At 45.4% G+C, this 23,440-nt stretch overlaps 1 protein-coding gene across 1 annotated transcript in view; it reads left to right on the top strand.

Moving 5' to 3' along the window:
- Positions 1-18,229, top strand: part of TOX2 (TOX high mobility group box family member 2) — a 117,750-nt gene extending 99,521 nt beyond the window's left edge. Inside the window, exons 6-9 of the mRNA XM_026042209.1 lie at positions 3,682-3,762; positions 8,198-8,605; positions 10,630-10,760; positions 17,070-18,229. Of these exons, the coding sequence (XP_025897994.1) occupies positions 3,682-3,762; positions 8,198-8,605; positions 10,630-10,760; positions 17,070-17,106 (657 nt within the window). The 3' untranslated portion in view covers positions 17,107-18,229. The remainder of the gene's footprint in view (positions 1-3,681; positions 3,763-8,197; positions 8,606-10,629; positions 10,761-17,069) is intronic.
- Positions 18,230-23,440: the final 5,211 nt, after the last annotated feature.

Below are 23,440 nucleotides of genomic sequence, written 5' to 3' on the forward strand. Positions count from 1 at the left end.
CAGGATCATCTCTACTTAAGCCATTCTTGATGGATGTGTGCCTAATCTGTTCTTAAACCTTCAGTGGTGGAGATTACACATCTCCCCAGGCAATCTCTTCCAGTGCTTAATTATCCTTACGGTTAGGAATGCTTTCTTCTTGCTTAGCCAACATTTCCCTTGTTACAATATAAGCTTATTGCTTCTTTTCATATCTGCAGGAGACGCAGTGAATTGTTTATTGCCTGCTTCTCCACTGCATTGTACTCAGCAACTGGAGCCTCCTCTCAGTCAAGTTCTTGTCTCCTCACTAATAAAGCAAGTTTTCCAGCTCTCTTTGTGCTGACCTTTACTACACCCTTCATCCCTTCCCTGGCCTGCCTTGGGTTGGTCCTGCTCTTTTTTTGAAGCAAAATGCCCCAGACTCAGAGTAGGCTTCCAGCTGAGGCCTTTTCATTTGAGACCAGTTGACTTTGCCCTTGTAAGATCAAGGCAACCCTTGGGGGTCATAGGAGAGCGGTTTTGGGGAGAGTTTGGGTTCCTTTCATCCTTCTCTGGGATTAGAAAACAATGTTCCTTTTAAAGCAGGCAGGCTGGGATGCCGAGGTTCCTGATAACAGCTACTCCTGTCACTCTGTGTCTGCGCGACACGGAGCAGATCCGTGGGCGTCAGCAGGGTTTGGAATAATTGTCTCCTCTAATTAACCGGTTATCAAACAAGAACATTTCATTACAGTACAATTACGAGCTGCTTTGCCGAGACACAGAGGTGTCAGGATTACGATCCCAACATATGCTTCTTACAGCTCTGATTTTTTGTTTTCATAATCAGTAACTGTTCTTGCTCCCCCCCCAACCCACCCACTGCTTTAGTGACTAATGAGTCCTCCTGCTTGTGAATACAAAAAATAAATCAGTGGGCATGGCAGGTTAGAAAGGAAAACATGCAAAATGTTTTGAGCATCTTTAAATCTGATAAATTACTTTGAAATTAAAATCCCTGGTAGAAAATATGATTTAATTAGAAAGCAACATGGTTTTGTCAATGTTTAAATTAAAATTTTAAAAGGTTATAAATACTGCTGTAAAGCACTGCACACACAGAGGATTCATGAGAGGTTCTGCGAGGATCTGTTCTCCCTCAAGCCCCGTGTTTGCAAAATGCCAGTCTGTGTTGTAGCTACTAAAGATCTTGGATGGAGCACTTTGGGGGTGCAGAAAAGCTCCCCACATTCCAGGGAATACAGGGGAAATCCTGGAAGGAGAAGCCTAGAGATGCCTCCAAGACAGATAGACCACCTCTTGTCTCGGGAATCCCTGGAAGAAGTTGGATTTTGGGGAGTATTGGGGAAACCTACCTTGGACTTCCCCACCACTGCCTTCATTGACAAGTGACCAAGGCTGGTCTCTCTTCAAAGACAGGAGCAAGCGAAGGGTGGAAAAAAAGGATGTAACACCAAAGACAAGGAGCTGTCTTGATGGGTACAGTACCTATCTATCTATTTATTCATTTATTTATTTTTTTTACTTATTTGCATTTAGGTTAAGCAGGTAATTTACCTTCCCAAGTTTCTCTAGGCAAACCTGCTTTATAATTGGATCTCCACATAGCTGTTGAATACACTGATTTTCTACAGTCCTAAGCAAAAATAAATAAATAAATATAAATAAATATCCACTCTTGGTATTTTGCTATTACAGAGCTAGAAAACAAATCTGTTTTCAATCATCAGGACCCAGACATGGCCATCATTATACTGGCCCGAGTTATAGAAATTCATATTTCATTGTCGTGCAGGCATCAGATTCCGCATTTAAGAACATCTGTTATAAGTAAAGGTGATGGAAAACCTGCATTTCTGTTTTGCAGTAAATGCTGTAGCGCTAGCTTGGGTGCAGCAATGATGGTCTAAGGACATAAGTGAAGCAAGGACTGTAGAAAAAGGAAATAGCTTTTATTAGGGCAGCTGGTACCATTTGAAGAAATAGTTACTTTTCGCAGGCAAACTTGTCTTCAGGTTGACATTTCAAAATGCAATTTTATTCTGAATGGAACAAATATAATACTTCCTAAATACTATAAAGCAAAAGACAAACGTATGAAAAAATCCCTGTTAGAAAATGAGCCCTGGAGAGTTTCAGTGTGTCAGATCAAAATGAGTCTCTCTGGTTTAGCTATGAAAACTAAGATTTTTTTCAATCAATTTTTAATGGCAGATATTAATGTCTGGGAAAGCATTTTACATTCGAGTGTCGGTAATAGAAGAGAATGCTTGGTGCTACCATGGTGGGTGCCATTAGATGGTGCAAAACTATGGAAGTGGGATGTGAATCCAATGCTAAATGCAATTCCAGCAAGGAAAGGGCCTTGCTTGGGGCAGATTTTAACCATTCATCTCAGAGCCAGGGGCAACGTGGCTGGTCCCACTGCCCAGGTCCATTACCCTCACTCACAGCCTCACGTGGGGCTGTTGGTCTCCAATGGATGCCGAGGGATCCCCAGGGAGATTTGCAGCACAAAGCAGCTAAATATCCCCGGTGGACCTCAGCATATCAATTGCTGTGAAGTTGTTGTTTTTAAGCGGAATTAAATGTATGCAAATCCCCTCTAATTGAAATTAACTTTATTTGCCTTGCTTGATGAGGGCTTTTACTTTCCAGAGCAAAAGAGGGCTGGTGGGTGATTTTTTTTTTCAAAAGTTTCCTCCTTTTGCTGAAATTTTTATTCCATTTTAAAATATTCTGCTTGCTTGCTCAGTTTAATCTGTTTTACCCCATGGGGAATCATTCTGCTTGAGACAGGCTGGATTACTGTGTTATTTTTACATACATGGGGGACCGAACTCTGGGCAGAAATAAGACCAATACTCTGAATCTATAGTGAAGCATATCTCATTACAGGGGAGAGAATGAAGAATAAACAATAACTCTCAGTTTTTCTCTCTCTCTTTTTTCTTTTTTTTTTGACTACCAAACTCTCCTGGTATTTGCAGTTTCTGTGCAAGCCCTTAGCTCCCAGAGTCATAAGATTAGGCAAAAATCTCTGCTTTTATATGGCAAGGGAAAGGACTTCCCAGCTGTCAGAACTGCAGGGAGAAGCTGGAGAATGTGAGCTCCAATGGCTTAATAACTGGGAGGCCAAGAAAAGGCATTTATAGTTAGAATTTTGGAAAGTCTCAACAGTTTTTAGCCCAGTCCATCATTTGAAGATTTTGCCTCATGTCTTGCATGTGCTTCTACAAGGGCCTGGATCAGTTTGTCTCCTTGCTCATGTCAAGAAGTGATTACATTGATTCCACCTGATAAAAGCTGGGTTGGTTCCTGCCCACTGTAGGCAAATGCTCACTTCCAAAATGTCCCCATTGTATTTGGTGAAACATTGGTGAAACATTGGTGAAACAATGGCTTGGTGGCCTTGGGTGGAAAGGGGCCTTGTTCTTGAAGGCCATGGTTTCTGTGCAGAACAGATCGAGCAGGTCCCTCCAGGAATCTCCAGGCTGTTCAAGTCCACAGGTTTTATTTGGGGAAACTTTATCCCCTACCAGTGGAGCTTTTTGCCCAACTACATTTGAAGACCCCATCCCCATGATGCCACAAGGTTGCCCATGCATGGGGGTTCCTGCAGGGATGGCAGGGTGCAGTGAAGTCGAGCAGCACCTGTGTTTGCTTTGTTAATTATTATTCATTGTTTGGTCCTTTCAGGCATATAAGAGGAAAACAGAAGCAGCGAAGAAGGAGTATCTCAAAGCCCTGGCAGCCTACCGGGCCAGCTTGGTTTCCAAGGTAACCCACAACATATTTCCTACCCATCTCTCTCTGGATGTGGCAATGATAGATTAGTTGCAACTCTGAGGAATCTCTAGGGAGGAGAGAGTTTATACGAAATACGCTGTACCCGTGCTATCAAAACTAATATCAGTGTTAACTATCTTTGGTGGAATCTAAATGAAATGCTCCATGGCATGGTTGGGGCTGACATGGTGTGTACATGTGCCTGTGATGGGATTGGTTTTCCTCACTTTAGCAAACCCAACAATCCCATTTGCAAGCAGGAGCTTGGACTAGACAATCTCCAGAGGTCCCTTGCCACCTCAACCCTCACGTGATGATGAGAACAAGGTCTCATTTTTCGTCGTACGCATCAGTGCCAGGAGTCTGGGCTCAGCCACTGCAGCTCTAGCTCTAGAGTGCACATCTGATGGCCTTCCCTTGTCGCCACCTCCAAGGATTCCATCCCTTCCGCTTGCAGCAGTGATGTGAGAGCTCTGACCTTCCAGCACATTGATACCTGCATTCATTGACCAAACATTGTTGGCCTTCCTTTAGAAAAGGAAGTAAGATAACGGAGAAGGAATTTGTCCTTTCTGGGAATAGTCTTTGGAGGGGTCTCACCTCGAGTGTAAGATGAAGCTGGTCTCCCCCTCCTCTACTTCCTTCTCATTCTCACTCCTTTTGCTTGCTGTCTGCACTGGTTCTTGTGTCTCCTGCTGCTACCTCCAGGACAGACCTTGCATTCCAGATAGCTAGACATCTCTTTTGTGGATGTGGTCTTCCACAATGTGAGGACTAGGCTTGGTCACACTTCCTCTGCACAAGGACATTTGGCAGAGTCACATTGCTCTCTTGCTATGGACTGTTTTGCCAACCGAGAGCTAGCAGCTCTGCTAAGCTAGCAGGCCTGGGTCTGTGGAGCAACCTGGTGCCAGTGTCCTACCTCCTGCTGTAATGCAGGCACACAGTTGTTTTGGAGCATAGTTCATGTTTCCAGCTCTGTTAGAACAGACACCGAGGGATAGGGAAAGGACTATCCAGTCTGCTGAGAGCTGGTGTAACAGACCTGCTCATGGTATCACACTGCATGGAACAGTGCAGGATTTGTGCGCCAGAGTGGAGGATGTGCAAGAAGAATCAGCCTGGGAAGGAACTTTCCCGTTTCCGGATGTGATGGCCCTGCTAAACAGAGTTGGGGCCTCACTATTTAGATGGAAGAGCCTGGCCTTTGTCTTGAGGAAACAGCTAATCCATCCTCGCTGCTCTGAGTCATCTTGGCAATTTCTGCTGAGTGCTGCAGTCAAGCTGCTCGTTTCTGTGTGTGCTAATGGGTTAGTGGGTTAGCTTTAACTTCTGACTGAAGCAAAAGCCTGGAATGTATCTATCTGAGAAAGGGCAAGAAAGGACGGGAGATGGTGAAGGTCCCCCGCTCTCCTGGACCATGAGTTCAAAGAGAGCACTAAGATGTTAGAGCCACCAGCTTGACAGCTCATATGGCTGGCTCCTGCATTCCTTATTCCTTCACAGTTTTACTCCTCAAATTTCTTTCTTGTTGCTGTCCATGCATTCAGCTGTTGCCTTCACACAGTGACTGGTGAGATGCAGGGAGGAAGGAGTCAAGGTCTCACATGATGAGGCCATCTCTGTTGGAATGATCCCTAGAAGCCTGCCATTGATGAGCTCATGTTAGTGTCAATACTTGCAGCAGGACTGATGCTCCCTGGGTGCTCTCATTTAGGCCTCTAAATGAGGTTCAAACTGCAGGTTGATTGCTCCTAATGCAGCAATGGGGCCTTGGCTCAAGAGCTTTTGAGAGCCTGACCACCCACATGCACCAGCATTGCCTGGGAAATGGGGCTGTGGTGTCCCTTCTCCTCCTCCTGCAACACCTGGCTGCCCCACACTTGGCAAGGCAGCAGTGTCCACAGGATAACATCCCAAGGAAGTCCATGGTCCATCTTAATTCCCAGGTGGAGTGGTAGGACAAGGTTCCCCAGCGAGTGGTGGGACAGAGAGCCAGCTGGGCTGCACTGCGGGAAGCAGAGCCCTTGCTGAGCCATCCATGCTATTCCCACTGCACTGGGTCATAGAACTGAGCCTGAGCTGAGCAATAGAAGTGAGCCCAAGAGGAGCATTATTACTGGGGAGATAAAGATGAGCTTCAGCCCCAGAGGGCCTCCTCGCGGGCTTACCTAACTCAGCCGCACTTGAAGGTTAACTGCTCTGGCCAAAAGGTCAAAAAGGAAATAATCCAAGTCACTTTCATTGGGTTAAGTGTTTAAAAAGATTCATAGCGGCACTGATGGATGTAGGAGTAGCTTTGCTGGATATTCTGATATTGGTATTCTGCTTGCGCTGCAGATAATATAGAGACACGGTATCTCCACAAACAGCCACAAAGCAACAATCACTGCTGTGGAGGCTTCAGAGCAAGCGTTTGGAAGGATGATTTTCATATTTAAATACTCTTAGAAGTGAAAATCTTTGCAGTTGAGTTCTGCAAGGAGAAGCTTCTGAGCTGGCTGGTGTGCAGATAGCCCAGCAAGCTGGGGCAGGGAAGTGATGGGTGGATGGAAGGGAATGTGACGTGAGGGTCCTTCTGACAATGAACTGGTGTTGTGAAATTAAGGGGATTTAAATTAAGAGGATTTCAGGTACCTGCTGCACCTTGGAGTAGCAGTGGAGCTAAATGCCAGGCTTGCACAGCCCTGATCATAGAGTCCTGGAATCCTTAAGGTTGGAAGGAACATCCAGAGGTCATCTGGTCCAAACCCCTGCACACGCAGGATCACTTAGAGCATGTGGCACAGGGCTGCGTCCAAGCAGGTTTTGAAGGTTTCCAGAGAAGGAGACTCCACAACCTCTCTGGGCAGCCTGTTCCAGGGCTCTGGCACCCTCACTGTTAAGAAATTTTTCCTTAAGTTCCTGTGGAACTTTTGGTGCTGCATTTTGTGGCCGTTTCCTCTAGCTCTATCAATGGCCACCACTGAAAAGAGCTCCTATATGTAGACACTCCATCCTAGGGACACCTCGCTGTTCTCCATCCTCCAGGGAAGGACATAGGCATTTTCTGCCAGAAAATGTGAGGTGGCTTCTGCAAAGCTTGTGGGTTTGTTGGATTAGGAGAGGATGGGCTGCTTTTGGCTCAAGGCATTAGGTTAAACCACTGCCTTTTACCCATGAAACCTATTGCCACCCTATGGGTTAGTGACTCCATGGGTTTTCATGGAGTCACAGCACAACTTCCAAGATTTCCTTGCAGCAAAACACTTTATTGGAGGCAAGCAGAGGGGTACCGGCCTCTGCACTTCAGGTAGACGGTATTAGTGCCATGCATGTACCTCTGCTGCATTAGAAAGTTAATTCTAGGAAATGCTGCAACTCTAATTAAAGATAGTTAGGGGGTTGGAGGTGCTCTGTCTCTTGGAGAGGCATTCAGTGTAAAAAGCACCCCTGTTGTTTCGTAACCTCCTTGCCAAGATCTGGCAATCCTGTGTCTACAGAAATGACCTGGCAGCATCTTAAGAAAGAGGTAGTCCTGGGGCAGCAAGGTTGTAGTGAGCTGATAGGAAAGGTTTGGGTTTTTTTCCCCCACTTTCTCCAGTGATCAGTTCTTTGCAGAGGTGCAGTTTTGTTTTGAGCAAAACAGCACAGTGTGTTCCTTACTTGAGGAGAAGAAAGGACACAGAGTATCATTGCAGAGCCCACCTCAGGAAAAGAACTCATTTCATTGTCCAAGCCAGAAAATGTCCTGTTGCTCTTTTCTTTCTCCTCCAAAAGTAAGGCCATCACTGGGCTGTGCAGTACACAGCCCCATCAGAGCTGCAGGAATGTGCAATATTAGGAGGGCAGAATTTCACAGTCCCATTTGTTCTTTCCTGGGAAAGAAAGTGATTCTGACACCCATCTCTCTGGACCTAAGGAGTGAACCATAGATGGGCACTTTGTCTCCCTGCTATCTGTTGCCTTTCTCATGCTGCAGTCTCTGTCTAAGTCCATGATTCTGACAGTTGACTTTTATCTTCAGGGTCTGGATATTGCAGCCAGCCTGCTTTAACTGGAAGTGCCAGCACAGGCCTGGGTGGAGGAGGGCAGGAACCACAGGGAGTCTGGGGTAGCCTGGACACCGGGGAGCAGACCCATCATGGGAGCATTTACCAGAGGAAAGAAGAGAAGAGCAGATCCTAGTCCTGCTCCTCAGGTGTACCTGAAGGAGGTACACCATATCTGAGTGTATTATAAGGAGAAAAGGGGGTAGGAGAAAAGGATTTGGCACTATGGCCAGTCCAAGATCCCTACAGCCTCTCTCCACAAATCCCTGCTTCTCATTTGTTCCTAGGAGCTTTCTCTGCATGTCTGGAAACGAAGGACACCCAAAGATACACGTCAGCATTTCTTTCCCTCCATCCTTCCTTCCTCATTCTGCCTCTGTTCTCTTTTTCCACAGAGCTCTGCAGACCAAGGCGAGACGAAAAGTGCCCAGACCAATCAACCTTCAAAAATGATCCCACCAAAACAGCCCATGTACACCATGCCACCACAGGCCTCATCACCTTATCCTGGGTTAGGCTCATTCCTGTCTCCATCGGATCTCCAGAACTACCGTGGACACCCCCACCCCAGCCTCTCCAGGACCCTCAACTCCAAACCCATGTTGCCCAGCATCAGTGCCTCCCCACCTCCATCCTTCCAAATCAGCCCTCCCCTCCACCAGCAGCTGTCCTTGCACCATCCACAGAGCTCCATCCTCAACCAGTCACTCAACATGCCACAGGTCCCACAGCAATCCATCCTGTCTCCTCCCATGGCACTACAGGTACAGCCCCCAATGACTTCTTCACCTCCAGGGCAGCAGGTAAGTGCTGTGTCTCCTAGGTACTGCTCTTAAGAGAGAAAGCCCTTGTAGAACATGAGCTGAGAGTGGGACAGATCTGTGCTGCCTCAGAAGTGAAGTCTTTGCAAGTGCCTCAGGAATTGGGGTTGTCCCAGGAGAAGTTCCTTTTGTACAAAGTCCTAAAGTTCTGTCTTCATGGTCCCTGTGGCTCTATGTGATGGTCATCCGAAGCGAAGGCTTGGGTAGTCAGTGAGGGTCACCTCCCATGACATGACTGAGAGAAGGGATGGCAGGAAGGTCATGGGATGATTGCAAGGATCCATGTTGGCTTTACTGCTAAGAAGACAAAGAGAATATATATATAAAATATATATATATACTCTAATATTCTAATATATTTTAATAATATTAGAATATATTCTAATTATGTATATATTAAAAAATATATTATTTTTCTGGGAGCTGCTTAGCAATAGGAGAAAACCCCTTTTGTGGCAGAGAGCTGCAAGGGTAAAATGTAAGCTAGTTATTAACAGCAGAACAGCAAAACAAACTGTGCAAAACTGCATCCAAGCTCGCCTCCTAGCCCACGGTCAGGAATCAGTCCACAGTCAGGAATCGGACCAGGCTGTTAAAGTTTCTCTCCTTTAAGCCCAGTGTTAAGAAAAGGTATCAGGATAAAAATCCAACAGCAGCAGAAAGCACTCCCCATGCCCTGTAGAGAGCATGCTGGGATGCAAAATAGGAAATGAGAAATTTCCAGAGTTTATCCATCTGGAATATGAACTGGACGAACTATTCATAGTGAAGGGCATATGCTCTGAAATTCACAGCTGGTATAATTTACTTGATGATACTTTTAACTGTATTATTCACCCAGCTGTTTGAATAATGTGTTTCACACCCTTACTAGATACATATCACAAAAATCAGAAAGTACTATAGCAGTGAACAAAGCTTTTCCCCCATAATTCAACCCATTTATTGGGGGACTAACTTGGAGAAAGCACAAATTGGTAATTGGAGAGCATACACTGCAGTGGAATAAAATAAAATAAAATAAAATAAAATAAAATAAAATAAAATAAAATAAAATAAAATAAAATAAAATAAAATAAAATAAAATAAAATAAAATGAGAGATGCTGAAGCACAATTATCCTTTACCATAATAAAAAGGCAACATGCCTGGAAGAGTCAGATCCTAGATCACATATTAGTTTCTAACCTACTCGAGCTATCTTGGGTAACTTCAGCAGAATGGTGATTATGTTTTGGCCGTACCAAAGGAAAAGGGACTTCTGTAAACATCAGTGATAGCCTGCATCCAGAAATAGGTGTAAAAGGAGGCCCTTGTCGTCACTGTAATTGAGCTATTTGTGGCTGCTATGAGCAGCATTTTTTGAGGCTTCATTCTACATATGCTTGCTAATAATAAAAAAAAAAAGTGTAAAAGGATTGCAGTACCTTCATTGAGATGTTTTAGAGAAAATCATATTTCTGGGCAGGTAACTACCTTGACTCCATTTTTTTCTATCCATTGCCTAATCTTAGCTAATTAGGCCGGGCCCAAACAGTCGCTGTTGTGGTCGGCTCTCAGATCAGACAGTCTCCCAGAGTCCTTGTTAAATTGCCAGCAGTGACAGCTGATGGAGAGAATATTGCTTGTGTGGCTTTTCCTTACCTTGTTACTGAACATTACGACGGGCTAGCGGATTCCTGCAAAGGGAGCTGCACCTGAAGTGCAAAAAAGTGGTTGTGATTGCCAGGATGCTGATGCTGAGGCTTTCAGGGCAGCCCAAAAGGGTTTGCCCACCTCATGGAAAACAGGGGAGGGAAAGGGAGATGCAAAACAGATGTTGCAGCATCGACACCTGCTTGCAATGCCTGACGTTGTGCAAGATCCAGCGCACTCTTAGCACTTGGGGTGCTCGAGCGTGCCGTGTTTGCTGGGCAGCCAGCATGTTTATGCGGTGTTAATAGAGCCTCTTTTTTTTCCTCGCTATGTGCACACTCATAACCCTTCCTCTTTTGCCCACCCCACAGGACTTTTCACATATTTCGCCTGAGTTTCCAAACAGCGTTGGCCCCCGTTCGCCTGGCGCATCAAATCCTCCGGGAAGCACTGACTGGGACAACGACTACCCTAACAGAGAGTGTGGGATTAACCACTGCAGGCCAGTAGACAAAACAGAATATCCCTAATGCACTTCCCGTTATCTGCATGCACAATCATCTGTAGATGAAGTTCAGGGAAGGAGGGGTGATAAAAACATGAAAATGTCATGCTACAAAAACAATTTGCATTTCTTTTTAATGTTGTGGTGCTCCATTTCTCCTGTAGCCTGAAAGGAATCGCTTGAGTCGCGGGCCTTAAAATAATTGGGCCTCACTCAGGCATTGCTGAGCTGCTGAGGCAATTTCTGTAGAGTATTTTTTTATCCCCAGCTTCCTCCAAACCAAATTCATCAGCATCTTTTAACCACAGAAATATAAGAAACAGTGTTTATAAATTATTGGAAGTCTGACAATATACAGCAGCTGAGACCTTGCCCCAAAATCTACAGCAAGTTGATAGGTTAATTATGGTAAACAAAGCTCAAGGTTTCCTCTTCTCTGTAGGGTCACTGAAATGATAAAAGCAGATGGGTTGAGAATCACAGATCATTTCTGCATCAGGCCTGAAGGGCTTCCCATTTCTTTCCATTTCTGTCCCATAAGCAAAGAAGTTTGACATGTTCCTTTCTAGAGCAGGATCGGCAGGCCCAGTCTACTCCTGTTTTGTGTGTTGGACCAACAATGGCCCAAGCCAAAGGCCCAAAAATCCAAGGTTTTGGTGCATGGTTTTTCAAATGCATGCCCCATGGTCATGCTGGTTGGTTAGTAGAGTCTGCTCAGTGCGACCAGAAGAGCTAGTTTGCTGCTCTGCTACTTGAGTGAGAAAGCAAAGCGTTAGTTGTGGTGGGAGAGCTCCACGGGTTTCGTGGATGGGTGTTCTGCGCAGAGCAGAGTCATGGAGACGGCAGCGGCTGAGAACTTCTGCTGCCTCGTCCTTCTGCGTCCAAGTCAATCACCTTTATTGCTGAGGCCAACATCTCCTCTGGTTGCCTCTAGCACTGGGTCCGTTGTCCATTTTGGGGTTTATCCAGGAGAGGGCACAAAGCCTCAACTTCCCAAGCATGGTGCAATGCTCCTGTCTTGCAGGACAGGGCCACCACAACCTGCACAGATCTGCCTCCTGCTGTGGCATGACTGGGCCAGCTGGAGGGTCACTGCAGTGATTCTCCTATTCCCAATAAATGGAAAACAGGGGGATCAACCCAGTCACCCAAACTGCTGCCTGTGCTAGCAGCACACTTGTTATTGCTAGAGTGGGTACAAGCAGTGCAGGCATTTATTTCTTGGAGGGAAATAAATAACTTGCCCAGCCATGAGAATACTCTCAGCTGTCTACTGGCATGAGGGTGCACGGCTACGTGGATGATTTGCGGTTCTGCAAGGAAACCTTGCACAGCCCTTCTGGAAATCTGTGCAGGCAAGCCGAAAGAAGGTCTATCACTGCTTAAGATAAATCATTTTAGATGCTATGGTCTAAATGCTAAAACCACTTGGAGGTTTAAGGCCCCTAGACTCCAGTTTCCAGAGTTTCTGGACAGAGGCATCTCCCACTGAAAAGAAATATCAGTAGTTAGGGGATCAGCCTGGTCCTGCTGTCCTCAACATCCCTGGATCCCACAAGTGATAGGTTCTTAGCTTAGATACCCAGATTTATTTAGGAAAATGTGAAAAAAAATAAAGTGTTGAAACCAGGGTAACACTGTGACCCAAAAGAGCTGAACTAGGTGCCAGGAAGGTCAGGGAATCATTGTCTTTCAGAGCAGGAGCAAAGCCTGCAACCAAGTGGCAGCAACGCAGCCGCTCCACTGCAGTTCATCACTGGATGATGAACGTCCAGGGTAGGATGCTGGCACAGTCAGAGCGCTCCTTGGAAAAGCCTCAGTTTCCTCTGCAATTTCAATGGAGCCCATGCAGCCTGGAGGGCTCACAGAGCCAGGTGGAAAGCAGGAGTCCGAGGAGGCTCCAGAAACAGCTGAAAGGCTAAGCTAGGCAGGACTGAGTTTTGTTGCCAAAACAAGCTCTTTAGCATCCTGCTCCAAAGCCATATTGCAAGCAGAGAGCCCATGCAATTCATGATCAAAGCTCATGCATTTCATGCCTTTGTTACAGCAAAAATATCAAATTTCATGGGTTTATCACAGCTTCCAGAAAAAAAAAAAATGTAAGACCAGACAGATTATATAGACTTCCAGATAATTATTAGAGTAGATAATAGCAATGAGCTCAGATGGGTATGGGTCAGTAGGTGCTTAATGCATCAAAAAATGTCCTACTCTCTCTTAAGGAAACAGGTGTTCTCCCATTACTTGTGAGACATGATCTGCTGGAAAGCTCAGCTCTCAAAGCTGATTTGTTAAGCTCAAGTCCTTGTTATATTGTAAAGCCTGGTGTGTCAGCAGTGCCATCACCTCCTGCAAACTTCTTGTATTTGCTGCTGAAGTGCATCCTCTGAGTTTCCTGTAGCATTCACACATGCATGTAGGACCGACCTTCTTCTTACTTCTGAACTCCAGCCCCTGTTTGTCTCGAGGGCAATGCCTGGCTCTTGTTCTGCTCATCTGCACTGCCTCTCCTGTAAATTCTGAGCTAATTTGGAATCTACATCACAAGTAATGCTTAGGCTCCACTGCACAACCTCACCATGATCTGCACATTTGGTTGTGCCTGGTTAGCTATGGGCCTCCATGGCCTCACCAACCAGCAGGATGGGGCAGTGTTGGCTGGGCGATGAAGGGCATGCCCGTCTTGTTGAGTTTGATTCATCAGCACAGTTTTAGGTGTAATTGGGAAATCTCTGCACCATGTAATTGCCCATTTCAACCTTAAAATTGCATTCAGCTTTAATTGCAATTAAAGCAGCACTCTGAGGCGCAAAGTAGCAATGTCTAGATAGAAGGATTATCATCTGTTGTGATGTGGCTCAGCTACATCTAGAGTCCTAGGTTCTTGAAAGATAGGATCACACCAACTCCTCCCCAGCAGACGCACTCCTGTCTTGCTCTCTGGATTACAATTTTTATGTCATGACAGACTTTCATATTGTTTTGACCCTGAATTGAATGGGTAAAATTTCCCAATCTTACGATTTCTTTTATGTCAGACAACTTTTCTAAAACTAAGAAGACCAGTCTTCTCTCTGTCCTTCCCCCATCTAGTAAATCCTTTGGTGAGGATCTTTTTTAGCTTTTTGTTGAAGTCTATGACCGCAAATTAAATGCCATTAAATGATACTTCTTTCTTTATACCCACCAAATTCTAGGATCCTGTGAACAGACATTCCTTAACTCATAAATCAACCATGTTAGAGAATTTTAAATTTCTCTTCAACTTCTCTCCATTCTTAATTAATTTGTTGTGCTTTCTGACTTCCATCTAGTTTTTCTATCTCTTTCCAAGCTTTAGCTATTCAACATCATTAGTAGAGACATAGGTAGCGCTTTCTCATTCCTGCCTAATATATGACTGTCTATCCCCACAACAATTGCAAAATATTACTTTTTTCCATCATATCACAAGCTACTTAATCTAGTCACTAGTACCTCATCTGACAGCCTTTTCCTCACTCCTGTTCTTTCCCAGTTTTTTTTTTTCTTGAAAGAGTTTCTCCATATGAACTTGCCTTTATCAAGGTTACAGCTTAATTTGCAATTGCCTGCAAAATATTTCTTAATTCCTCCAGCCACCTCTGCATTTTTTTTCTGTCCTGTCTTACAATTGCAGCTCTTTACATCTATAAGATGTCTTTCATTTGCATTTGTCTCCTATCATCTAGATTTTTGGTGATAAAACTGAACTGGATGCTTTTTTCCATGTCCTTCATCTCATTTGCAAGAGTTAACATTATTCATCAGGTTTCAGGAAACACTGTTTTAAGACACTGTTACTCAGGTGATGGTAACAACCTTGTCCAGGCTGGCCTTACTTCAAGCCTTCAGAAGCCCCTTCCAGCCTATATTATTCTATGGTTGTAAGGATTATCTCACATCCCCATGGCTTTCACCTGGTCTATGACTATGACTAGCTTCACCTAGTCTAGACTATGGTTGCTAATTATATGAGCTGATGAAAAAAGCTCCCCATGTGTTGTTACTTGATGCCTCTGTTATAAACGTGTGATGGTTCTTCCTTGGCATAGCTGCTGTCCTCAGATAAATGTTGACCAATCTTGGAAGCTTGAGCAGAGGTCTTCAAGGAGGAGGAGTTGCTGTTTGCTGTGAAAACCAGCAGAAAGCTGTGAGATTGTGGTGTTCTTGCAGTCGTGTGTGGGTGCAACAGCATCAGGCTGGCGTTGCAAAATGAGGTTCACCTCCAGGCATGGATCAGTTTCCTTTGGGGTACTATCATTCAGCAGCTTTCTTCCCCTCTTCCCACCCTTCTTGGGTTAAAATCTAGGAGAGTCTAGGCACTCCGACTGGATCCAAGCACTCATCAGAGCAATTTGTGAGCCCCACGCTGGCTCTTAAGAAGTCTTAGCAGCATCAGAGTTAGAAAAAGGTCTTTTAACAGGTCTTTGTGCCCCTGAAGATTGATACTATACTTTTTTTTTTCCAGTTAGGCAGTATCTGCCAAGGTCCTGGTTTCTCAGAAGTATGGCTGCTTCTCTGATCACTATGACATTCATCACCAGTTCCTGGGACTTATATAGGCTCCATGATCTCCACCCAAGTGGTCCCCTGGCATATCTGAATCATGGGGTTTCTGCTCTGCGTTGTCCAGGAGTACAAAACTGTACAGCTAGTTCATCCAGAACCTCATTAATTCATGCTAGAGATGAAGCAATCTGCTCCAAATGGCTGAATTTTCCAAATCAGAATCTAAGAGAACACTGTAAAAACACACAGATAAAACATCACAAGGGCACTTAGTTTGGATTCAATTATTTATGGTAATACTTTGTAATGTACTGGGAAGTGTTCTGTACCATATTTTGTAAAATTAATGAAGTTTTAGTATTGAAATACCTCATTACTGCTCACTGATATTAAATCTTTGCTGAGAGCAGCAGAGAAGACTGCATTTTAAATGCAGATTATAAAATGGAGATTAACGAAGTGCATTTGAGTCTACACTGCACTCTGTCAACAACAGTATCACCTTGTCTGGGCCGTCCTTCTTGTTCTGCTCAAAACCTCACACACCAAAATCTCCCCAAGCTTCGTTGTTTTCTTTGCTGCTTTTTAAGGCCAGATGTCCTAATACACTGACAAAGTTTTCATTAGAGCTGCGTAAATGATAAAACCAGTTAAAACGTCTTCTAGGTTCCAAATCCACATAGGTGACTTCGGCCACCAGAGAAGACCTACTGCTTTCCATAATGGTTGCTGCTCACCTCCAGGACTTGGAAAAGGCAGCAGTTAGAAGTTAGCTGCAATATTCTTATGCCAAAAGCCTTACTTTTCTAGGTTCCCCATCTGGGAGAGACCTGGATCTCCTAAATTCACATTAATTTCTTTAATAACTTGATTGCTTCAAGTTCTTTTGGGGCAGGGACATGCAGCACGCACACATCCCTTGCTGATGTCCCTTTTGTTTTCCTCTTGACCTCTTGTCTCTCTTGCATTTATTATACCTACTATTTTCATCTTCAAACTTGGGAAGAAACCTGAGGGAAAGACTGGCTAAGCCTGCTTTCTCCAAGCAACAGAGATAAGATTTTTCCCCCTTACTTCCTGCTTATTAGCTCTCCTGGTTGTGCTTATTTCAGGATACAAGGAGAAGTGAGAGAGATACTGAGTGGCTCATGTCTTCCATGGTCTTTAGCAGTCTAGATCCCACCAATTCTTTTGGGCACTTACAGCCTTCTTTAGATAAGCCCCGTAATCAAATTTTTGAGACTTCTACCTGTTATGCAGTACCACTATGACACATTTTATTCAAAAGCAGGTGGATCTTTTTAAAACCCCTGTGGTTTGGTGTAAGGTGAGTGTGGTGCAGATGGGGACTGGTGGCCAGAGGCTGATTCCAGGCAGGATGCTGCCATAGCACGATGGTGGAGTATTGAACCCACATTGTCCTGTCCTGAGCTCTACAAATTTAGCCCTTGCCTGGTTCCCCCACAGGAGCAAAAATTAAGCCAAATGAAGGAATTTATAGATAAGATCTGAGTATTTAGATGGCAGAACTCACAATGTGCCAGGCTGTCAGTTCAAGTGTCATCTGCTTGGTTCATCTCATCATGGCCCATCACAATGTGCAGACCTCCTTATATTTTGTGTTACAGAGTGCCATGCAACCATGTCAGGCTAGATCCTGGTGAGCAACCAATCGTGCAAAGGCTCCTTTCAAACCGTCCCACTCTCAGCTCTGCCAAGATACTTGACGGCAGTTTTCCTGCCCACCTTACCTCCTGCCTCTTGTTTCTCTTACAGCATGCTGCCAAGGGACAAGGCACTCTACCTCACCTAAAACTCAACATCTCTTTTTGAGGAGGCTCAGATGAAGGACACTTGAGAGGGTCTATCCTACAGACTACCTGGAGAGGCAGCGAGCAAGTCGTATAAGTCGTATGGGCGACAGAATCTACTGCACCTCGTCGCTGGCTTCGTTTCCAGGCTCCAAGAGCAGTTTTATTATTTCTGCACTCTAAAGCCTACTTTCTGTGGAAACCCAAAACCTCATAAATCATGAAGAACAAAAAAAAAAAAAGAATAAAAAAAATATATAAACACAAAACCAACAAAAAAAAAAAAAAGGACACCGTTTTTTCTGCTTGCCATCAGCTTAGCTACAGACTATTTTCCTAGTGAACTGCTTTTAGACGCAGCGTAGGCCCAGGTCTGGTGTCCTAAAGCATTAGGCCAGCTCAGTAGGAGGATGCACTCTTTTGACTTGCTAACAGCACTAAACTTTGTGCAAGAAAATGTGAAGTTTGTGTGAATATTGTACATGCAAAGGCCTTGGATGTCTGGCAAAAAAAAAATACAATAAATAAATAAAAACTATTCCTTAGCTAGGTGGGGGGAGCGAGCAGAAGGCAAAATACAAAAGGAATAATGTGAAAAAAAAAAAAGATCATGAAAATATAATTTGTTGGATAGTTGTAAGTAGTTTACTAAGTGTTTTAGAGCTGTGCTAAAGACATCTTTAAGATTTTTTTTGTGAAAAAAAATTAGTAGTTTACTTTATAGTAAAAGCATTTTATATTAATTGTAGCACATTTTTTAGTTATACATAGAAGGGAGATGTGTATAAAATAAACCAACAGCAAAACAAAAAGCCTGCCAAACTTGTTTCTATTATTTGTACAGCAAGAAATGGACAATTTATATCCATGTTGTATGGCATTATTATATTTTTTCCTGCCATATGTCCATCTATTTAAAAATTGCTGACAATGATTTTTGTCTATTTATGAAAGATTAGAGAGCATAATTACAGTTTCTCATAAGGTGCATTTTTGGGGTCTTTTTTTGTTTGTTTTGTTTTTTTTTTTTTATTTTGTTTGATGGTGCTGCTTTCACAGCACCTGGCACATTCGGTTCACAATGCTTATCTTACCTTTCTTTATAATAAAATGTATGAAAAGTAAGAACTGAAGCAGTCTCTTATTCAGGAGGGCTGCATGGGCAGACACGAGCCCTGCGCACACCCCGAGAATGGTCCCCGACAGCAAGACCCTGCCCCTGGTCTCGTCCCCTTCACCTTCCCCTCCTGTCTCTCCCTAGTCTTGCTTTTGTTCTCTCCTCCTCACCAAGTCCTCCTCTTCTCCCCTTTGCTTTGCACTGGGTCAATAGCACTTAGCTAAATGTGCCTGGGGCAGCTTCTGGCATGGCTGAGCAATGCCAGACACTTTGCAAGGCAGGTATGTTTTTAATGCTTTTCTTGGAAAAAAAAAATCTCTCTTGGATGCTCCATGCGGGCTGGTTTCCTTTGTAACACACTAACTTGCTGCTGTTTGTTTCCCTGCCCAAGCAACCCGTGTCCCAGACCTCCTAAAGATCCTTTTGCCTTCTGCACGCTGGAAAGGTCTGTGCAGACGCTGGGGGTCATCGCCTGCCCGATGGCCATGGAGGAACAACAAGGAGAGACCAGTCTCCAGCTGCTGGTTAAGCGTTGATGAGGGGGACACAGCAAGGCTGGAAAATTCAAGCGTCACAAAAACTAACACGACGTCAAGTCACACATCAGCAGCCGCCTACGGGGAGGAAACCCGTGGATTAATGGACCACTTGAAGCCCATTTTATAAGATGTCCATGACCACAGGAGCTTCACGTGTGGTGATGCCAGCAAGTCCTGCCAAGACGCCTTCCTTCCTCCACCCAAAAATTCGGTGTTTTTCCACCAGAATCGCCTGGTCCCGCTCAGGCATTTGGGAAGGGAGCAGGAGCAGCAATTCAAGGTGTGAGGCGCCATCCAACGAGCCCAGACGCCAGGTGAGATGAACCAAAAGGCACCACCCGACCAGGCCCCAGGGAGCACAGGAGGACCAGAGATGCTCGCAAAAACCCTGGCAGGTCACAAACCCACCCTGCTGCCAGCCTGACATAAAATCTTTATCATTGTTCCTTTCTGAGACTGCCGTGGTGCCACTGCCCTGCAAGTGAGTGGCAGTCCCCGCTGCTGAGAGCATTTGTTTTCTCTGCATGAGAGGACCATGAAATCAAGACGTAACTCTGCGAATCAACTTTCATTAGAGCAGTTACACATTTAACCCCAAACTTCCTGCTCTCTGCAAGTGTAAGCAGCAGACAGAAAGCAAAAAGTGCTTGTTTCTTGCACCATTAAGCACTGTGACTGTATTTTATTCCGTAGATGGTGCCATCACCAGCAAATCTTGCACTCGTGCAGTGGACCTGGCAAGTGGGAAGAGCTGCTGAGTAAAGCTATAAACATGAGACACTTCTATGATGATGTCCAGCGTAACCCTCAGCTGCAAAGCTCCCCTTTATTACTGCAATCTCGGACCATTTGGAAACAGAACCGGGAGGGTAATAAAATTTCCTGAGGAACGGAGCAAATGATAACATCTCCACACATCCTGGCTATCTTGTGCTGAGCAGATAATTACAGTACCATATCAAAGCCAGGACATTTCTTCCCAATATAAAGTTATTAAAATGAGAAGGAAAGAGAAATAGAACATTAAGGTGAAAACCTACCTGGAGCTACCACAGTGAGGAGATAGGACTTGGACCAGGGAGAGTTCCTTGAAAATTAATATTTTTTCATGTAGTAGATAAGTGTTAAGGACCTTATCAAGTAGAGAAATCAAGGCTCTGAAATAATAAGTCAGCTGCTCCCAGCCATGGGAGAAGGTCTGATGTAGGTCTTCACAGGAGGTATTTTATTATACCAGCTCCCTGCCTTCACCTTTACCCTGTCCTAGGTGCTCAGCCGCCCCATTGCAGCATCTCTGTGGAATATCCTGTCCTTGTCAAGCCCAGGTAGTTGTGATGACTGCTCTGAAACCACTTGGGAGACTCCACCAAGAAGTTCTTCTTCATTCAGTACACAGTGAGGGGAGGCAAGGGCCATGGAAAGGTGACCCTGCCGATTTAGGATTAACCATGCAAAAAACATACTCATGCTTTTAGCTGCTTTTCAGATATCCGCCTGCATTATTGCTGCCCTACTCTGGTGCCTCTGCTTGTCCATGGCCAGGCAGTGGCAGCGGGACTGGGATGGCCACGGTGCCAGCACCAGCCGCGCCGATGCTGGAGCCACCTCAGTGGATGTGATTGGTTGCAGAGCAGTGGGAGCAGGGGTGAGGGCCACACTGGGACCATGCATGGTGGGACTAGCATCTTCTGGGCCTGAGACCCTCGGCCAAGTATTAATATGAAATGTGGTAGCTGGGCTCCAGGAGGCCACTTGATCCCCTCCTCGTGCCTTGGGGCAGGGTCAGCTCTTCTAAACTCTTCTTCATGTATCTAAACTCTCTTTAAAAACCTCTAAATTCCAGAAAGTTAACCCAAATTGCTGTCCCTACAAAGCAAATCCCTAATGTTTGAACGTAGGAAAGAATTGTTTTTTTTTTTTTTTTGCAGTACTTTTTCCCATAGGCAAAGAAGGATATTGTCCCCACCGCCTTGCTTTCTCCTCCCAATGGAGCAATTGCTCCGTGTTCCCAGATAGCCTCCAGGTCCATAACTGGAGACGTGATGGTGGTTGCAGAAGGGTGCAAGACGTGACAGGACAGACAAGAAGAGGACGTTGTGTCTCCTTCTGTGCTAGGGAGCTGGACCGGAGAGAAGTTCAGACCAAGAGGAAAGCTCTTGGCTCTGCAGGCAATGCTCAGCCCATGTCAGCCCTTGAGAAGGATGTTGGGAGCAGCCTGGAGCTGTGTTGGGGTGGCTGAGCTAGCCCAGGGTACCAGCCTGCAGGAAACTGGGTGCCCCCTCGCAATCCAGAGCCCCATGCCATCCCCAGGGGAGGTACAGCTGTCTCCTCAGACAGAGCTCAGCAAGCTCAAGGCTTGCTTTGTAAAAGCACGAATGCACTTGATACCATAGACCAGGGTTGCAGCTCTCACACTGTGGTGGGCATCTGGCTTTCCTGCTCTCCCCCATGTGAATCATTCAAACCCACAACAGATTTGTAGGAGCCTCCTACACAGATTGCACATATTCAATGGATTAAACAGATCATTCATTTAAAAACATTTGAATCCCAGTATATCCAGGCTGCAGTCTTAGCTCTGGACTATCTTCCCATGCCTTTAGTCACCTGGTATCATAATCAGTGAAAAGCTCCAAAACAGCTTCCAAACAAGAGTGTTCCAGGGCGTGTGCGCTATATGGCCTCATAAGCAGAAAACTAGGCCCCAAAGCAGGTGTTTCCAGCCATAAGGCTAATAATGATGGAATGAAGAGGCCCAAATGGAGCGGGAGCTCGCTAATTCAGTTTGTCTTATACAGATGCAATCGAGCAAGCTATAGAACCTAACGATGAGTTTAACAAATGCCACTGGCAGGACTGTGGTGGAGTTAAGTCTTCTAAGCCAGCAAGACTCAAATCTCTTGACTAAAGCATGTAGCTCTGCAGCAGGGTGACCACGATGTTCGGGCGAGGAGCAAACGCGACTCCAAAACACCTTGAGTAGCCCAGAAAAGGGGTTTTACCCCAGCATCCTTCCACCCTGGTGGGAGACAAGCTCCCGTGTGCCTGCAGCCCCCGGAGACTGGAGGTGCCTGTGGCAGCGTCTTGGCTCTGGGCAATCTCCAGGAGCGATGGAAGGATAGTTTGTCTTTGCTACATCTGTGTTACCGCTATTAAGATGATGGAATGGAAGTGGAAACAATGCTGACAAGCAATATTGAAAACTTTATGCAAGAAGGATCAAAGGAAAGAACTTCATTTGACAAGCTCCAGGGCCCCAGGAAGCCGACACGAGCAGCATGTGCATTAAGGAGAAGGTTTTCTGCAGCCTGGTAAAGGCCCGTTGCCCTAAGCCGAGGGCGTCTTTGCACATCAAAAAGTGTGTGCAAAGGCTAGCGAAGCCCCTGCAAAGAGTCAAGGCTCTATGTGTCAAGCAAACATGACCTGATGCATCTTTATCTCCTTTCTGAGATAGAGAAGGAGCCTGGAGACGTGTCCCACAGCTCCGAGGTGGGTTCAGGGTCCTCCCACGTTGTGTGCACCGCCCTGCGTGCCATGATGATCAGCGTCGCCATCACCGCCAATCACACAGGGCAGGGAGCAGGCAAAGCACTTACACCAGCACACGAGGAGCGCGAAATTATCGGTGTGAACAATGATTTCTGAAGAAGAGCAATCAGAGGAATAGTGATTCCCCTGGATGAAATACTGCGCTGGCCAGAAGGGTAATTTAGAGTTAGATTTTAGATCAGACGCTTTATCACTGTATCCTCAACTCTTCTTGACTTTCAGCTGCAATTTGATACATCAGCATAATACCTGGCACAGTAATTGCTTTATATTTTATTCCTAGTGGGTTAGTTTATTACACTGGGCGAGCATTACAGAGATTTCTGTTGCTCTGCCATTATTATTTGTGGGGACAGAAGGTCAAATAATGCAGAAAGTATTAGGTAGATGTTTTGCAAATGCTTCTGATGAGCCTTGCTTGGAGATATGTATGCATCTGAGTGACTTGTTGCTCAGGAGTGCACAGCAGTGTGATAGCGCCTGCTAATCCACTACTTGGCAATGCTGAATGTGTTTATCATCCCGTGATGGCTTCAAGGCAGGAAAGGGCTGGGATCCTCACAGGGAGTATCTGTCCAGGATTGTGTTTGAATTCACTAGGGATAACTTTATTTACTGTTCCTTATTTGCCTGGGCAGGATGGCCAAGTTTCCTAGAGAAAAAAAAAAGGGTGCTGAAGGGACAGTCAAGCTTATGTGCTCTTCTAGCTCCAAGCCAGGGTCCCTCAGAGTGATGTCTGGCCACTGCTTGCTCTCCATGCCTTCTTCATGCAAAAAGTCCCTGGTTTCAGAAGCCCCAGAAACCTCTCACTGTGAGGTCTCTGAGCTCCTCACACCTCTTGCCCAGGGCTCAGCTCCCTCCCAGACCCTGCAGTACATCCCAGAGGTTCCCCAGCCCACATCATCTGTCAGTCCCCACACCATGTCCCTACCACCATGGCTGTGCAGCTCCTGTCGCCACATTGGACAGGAATACCCAGTGCAGCTTTACAGTGCTGAAAAACAAGAAGCTAATGCAAGGGAAGCCCAAATCCTGGGCTATTTGCATCCTGGCTTAACCACCTGCGTTATGGGAGAACATCTGTGTCGCGCCCTACCTGCATCCATCACCCAGGCACAAATTGCAACTCAG

This window comes from Nothoprocta perdicaria, unplaced genomic scaffold, assembly GCF_003342845.1.
Source record: "Nothoprocta perdicaria isolate Ctin4 unplaced genomic scaffold, notPer1 scaffold_3, whole genome shotgun sequence".
Lineage (NCBI taxonomy): Eukaryota > Metazoa > Chordata > Aves > Tinamiformes > Tinamidae > Nothoprocta > Nothoprocta perdicaria.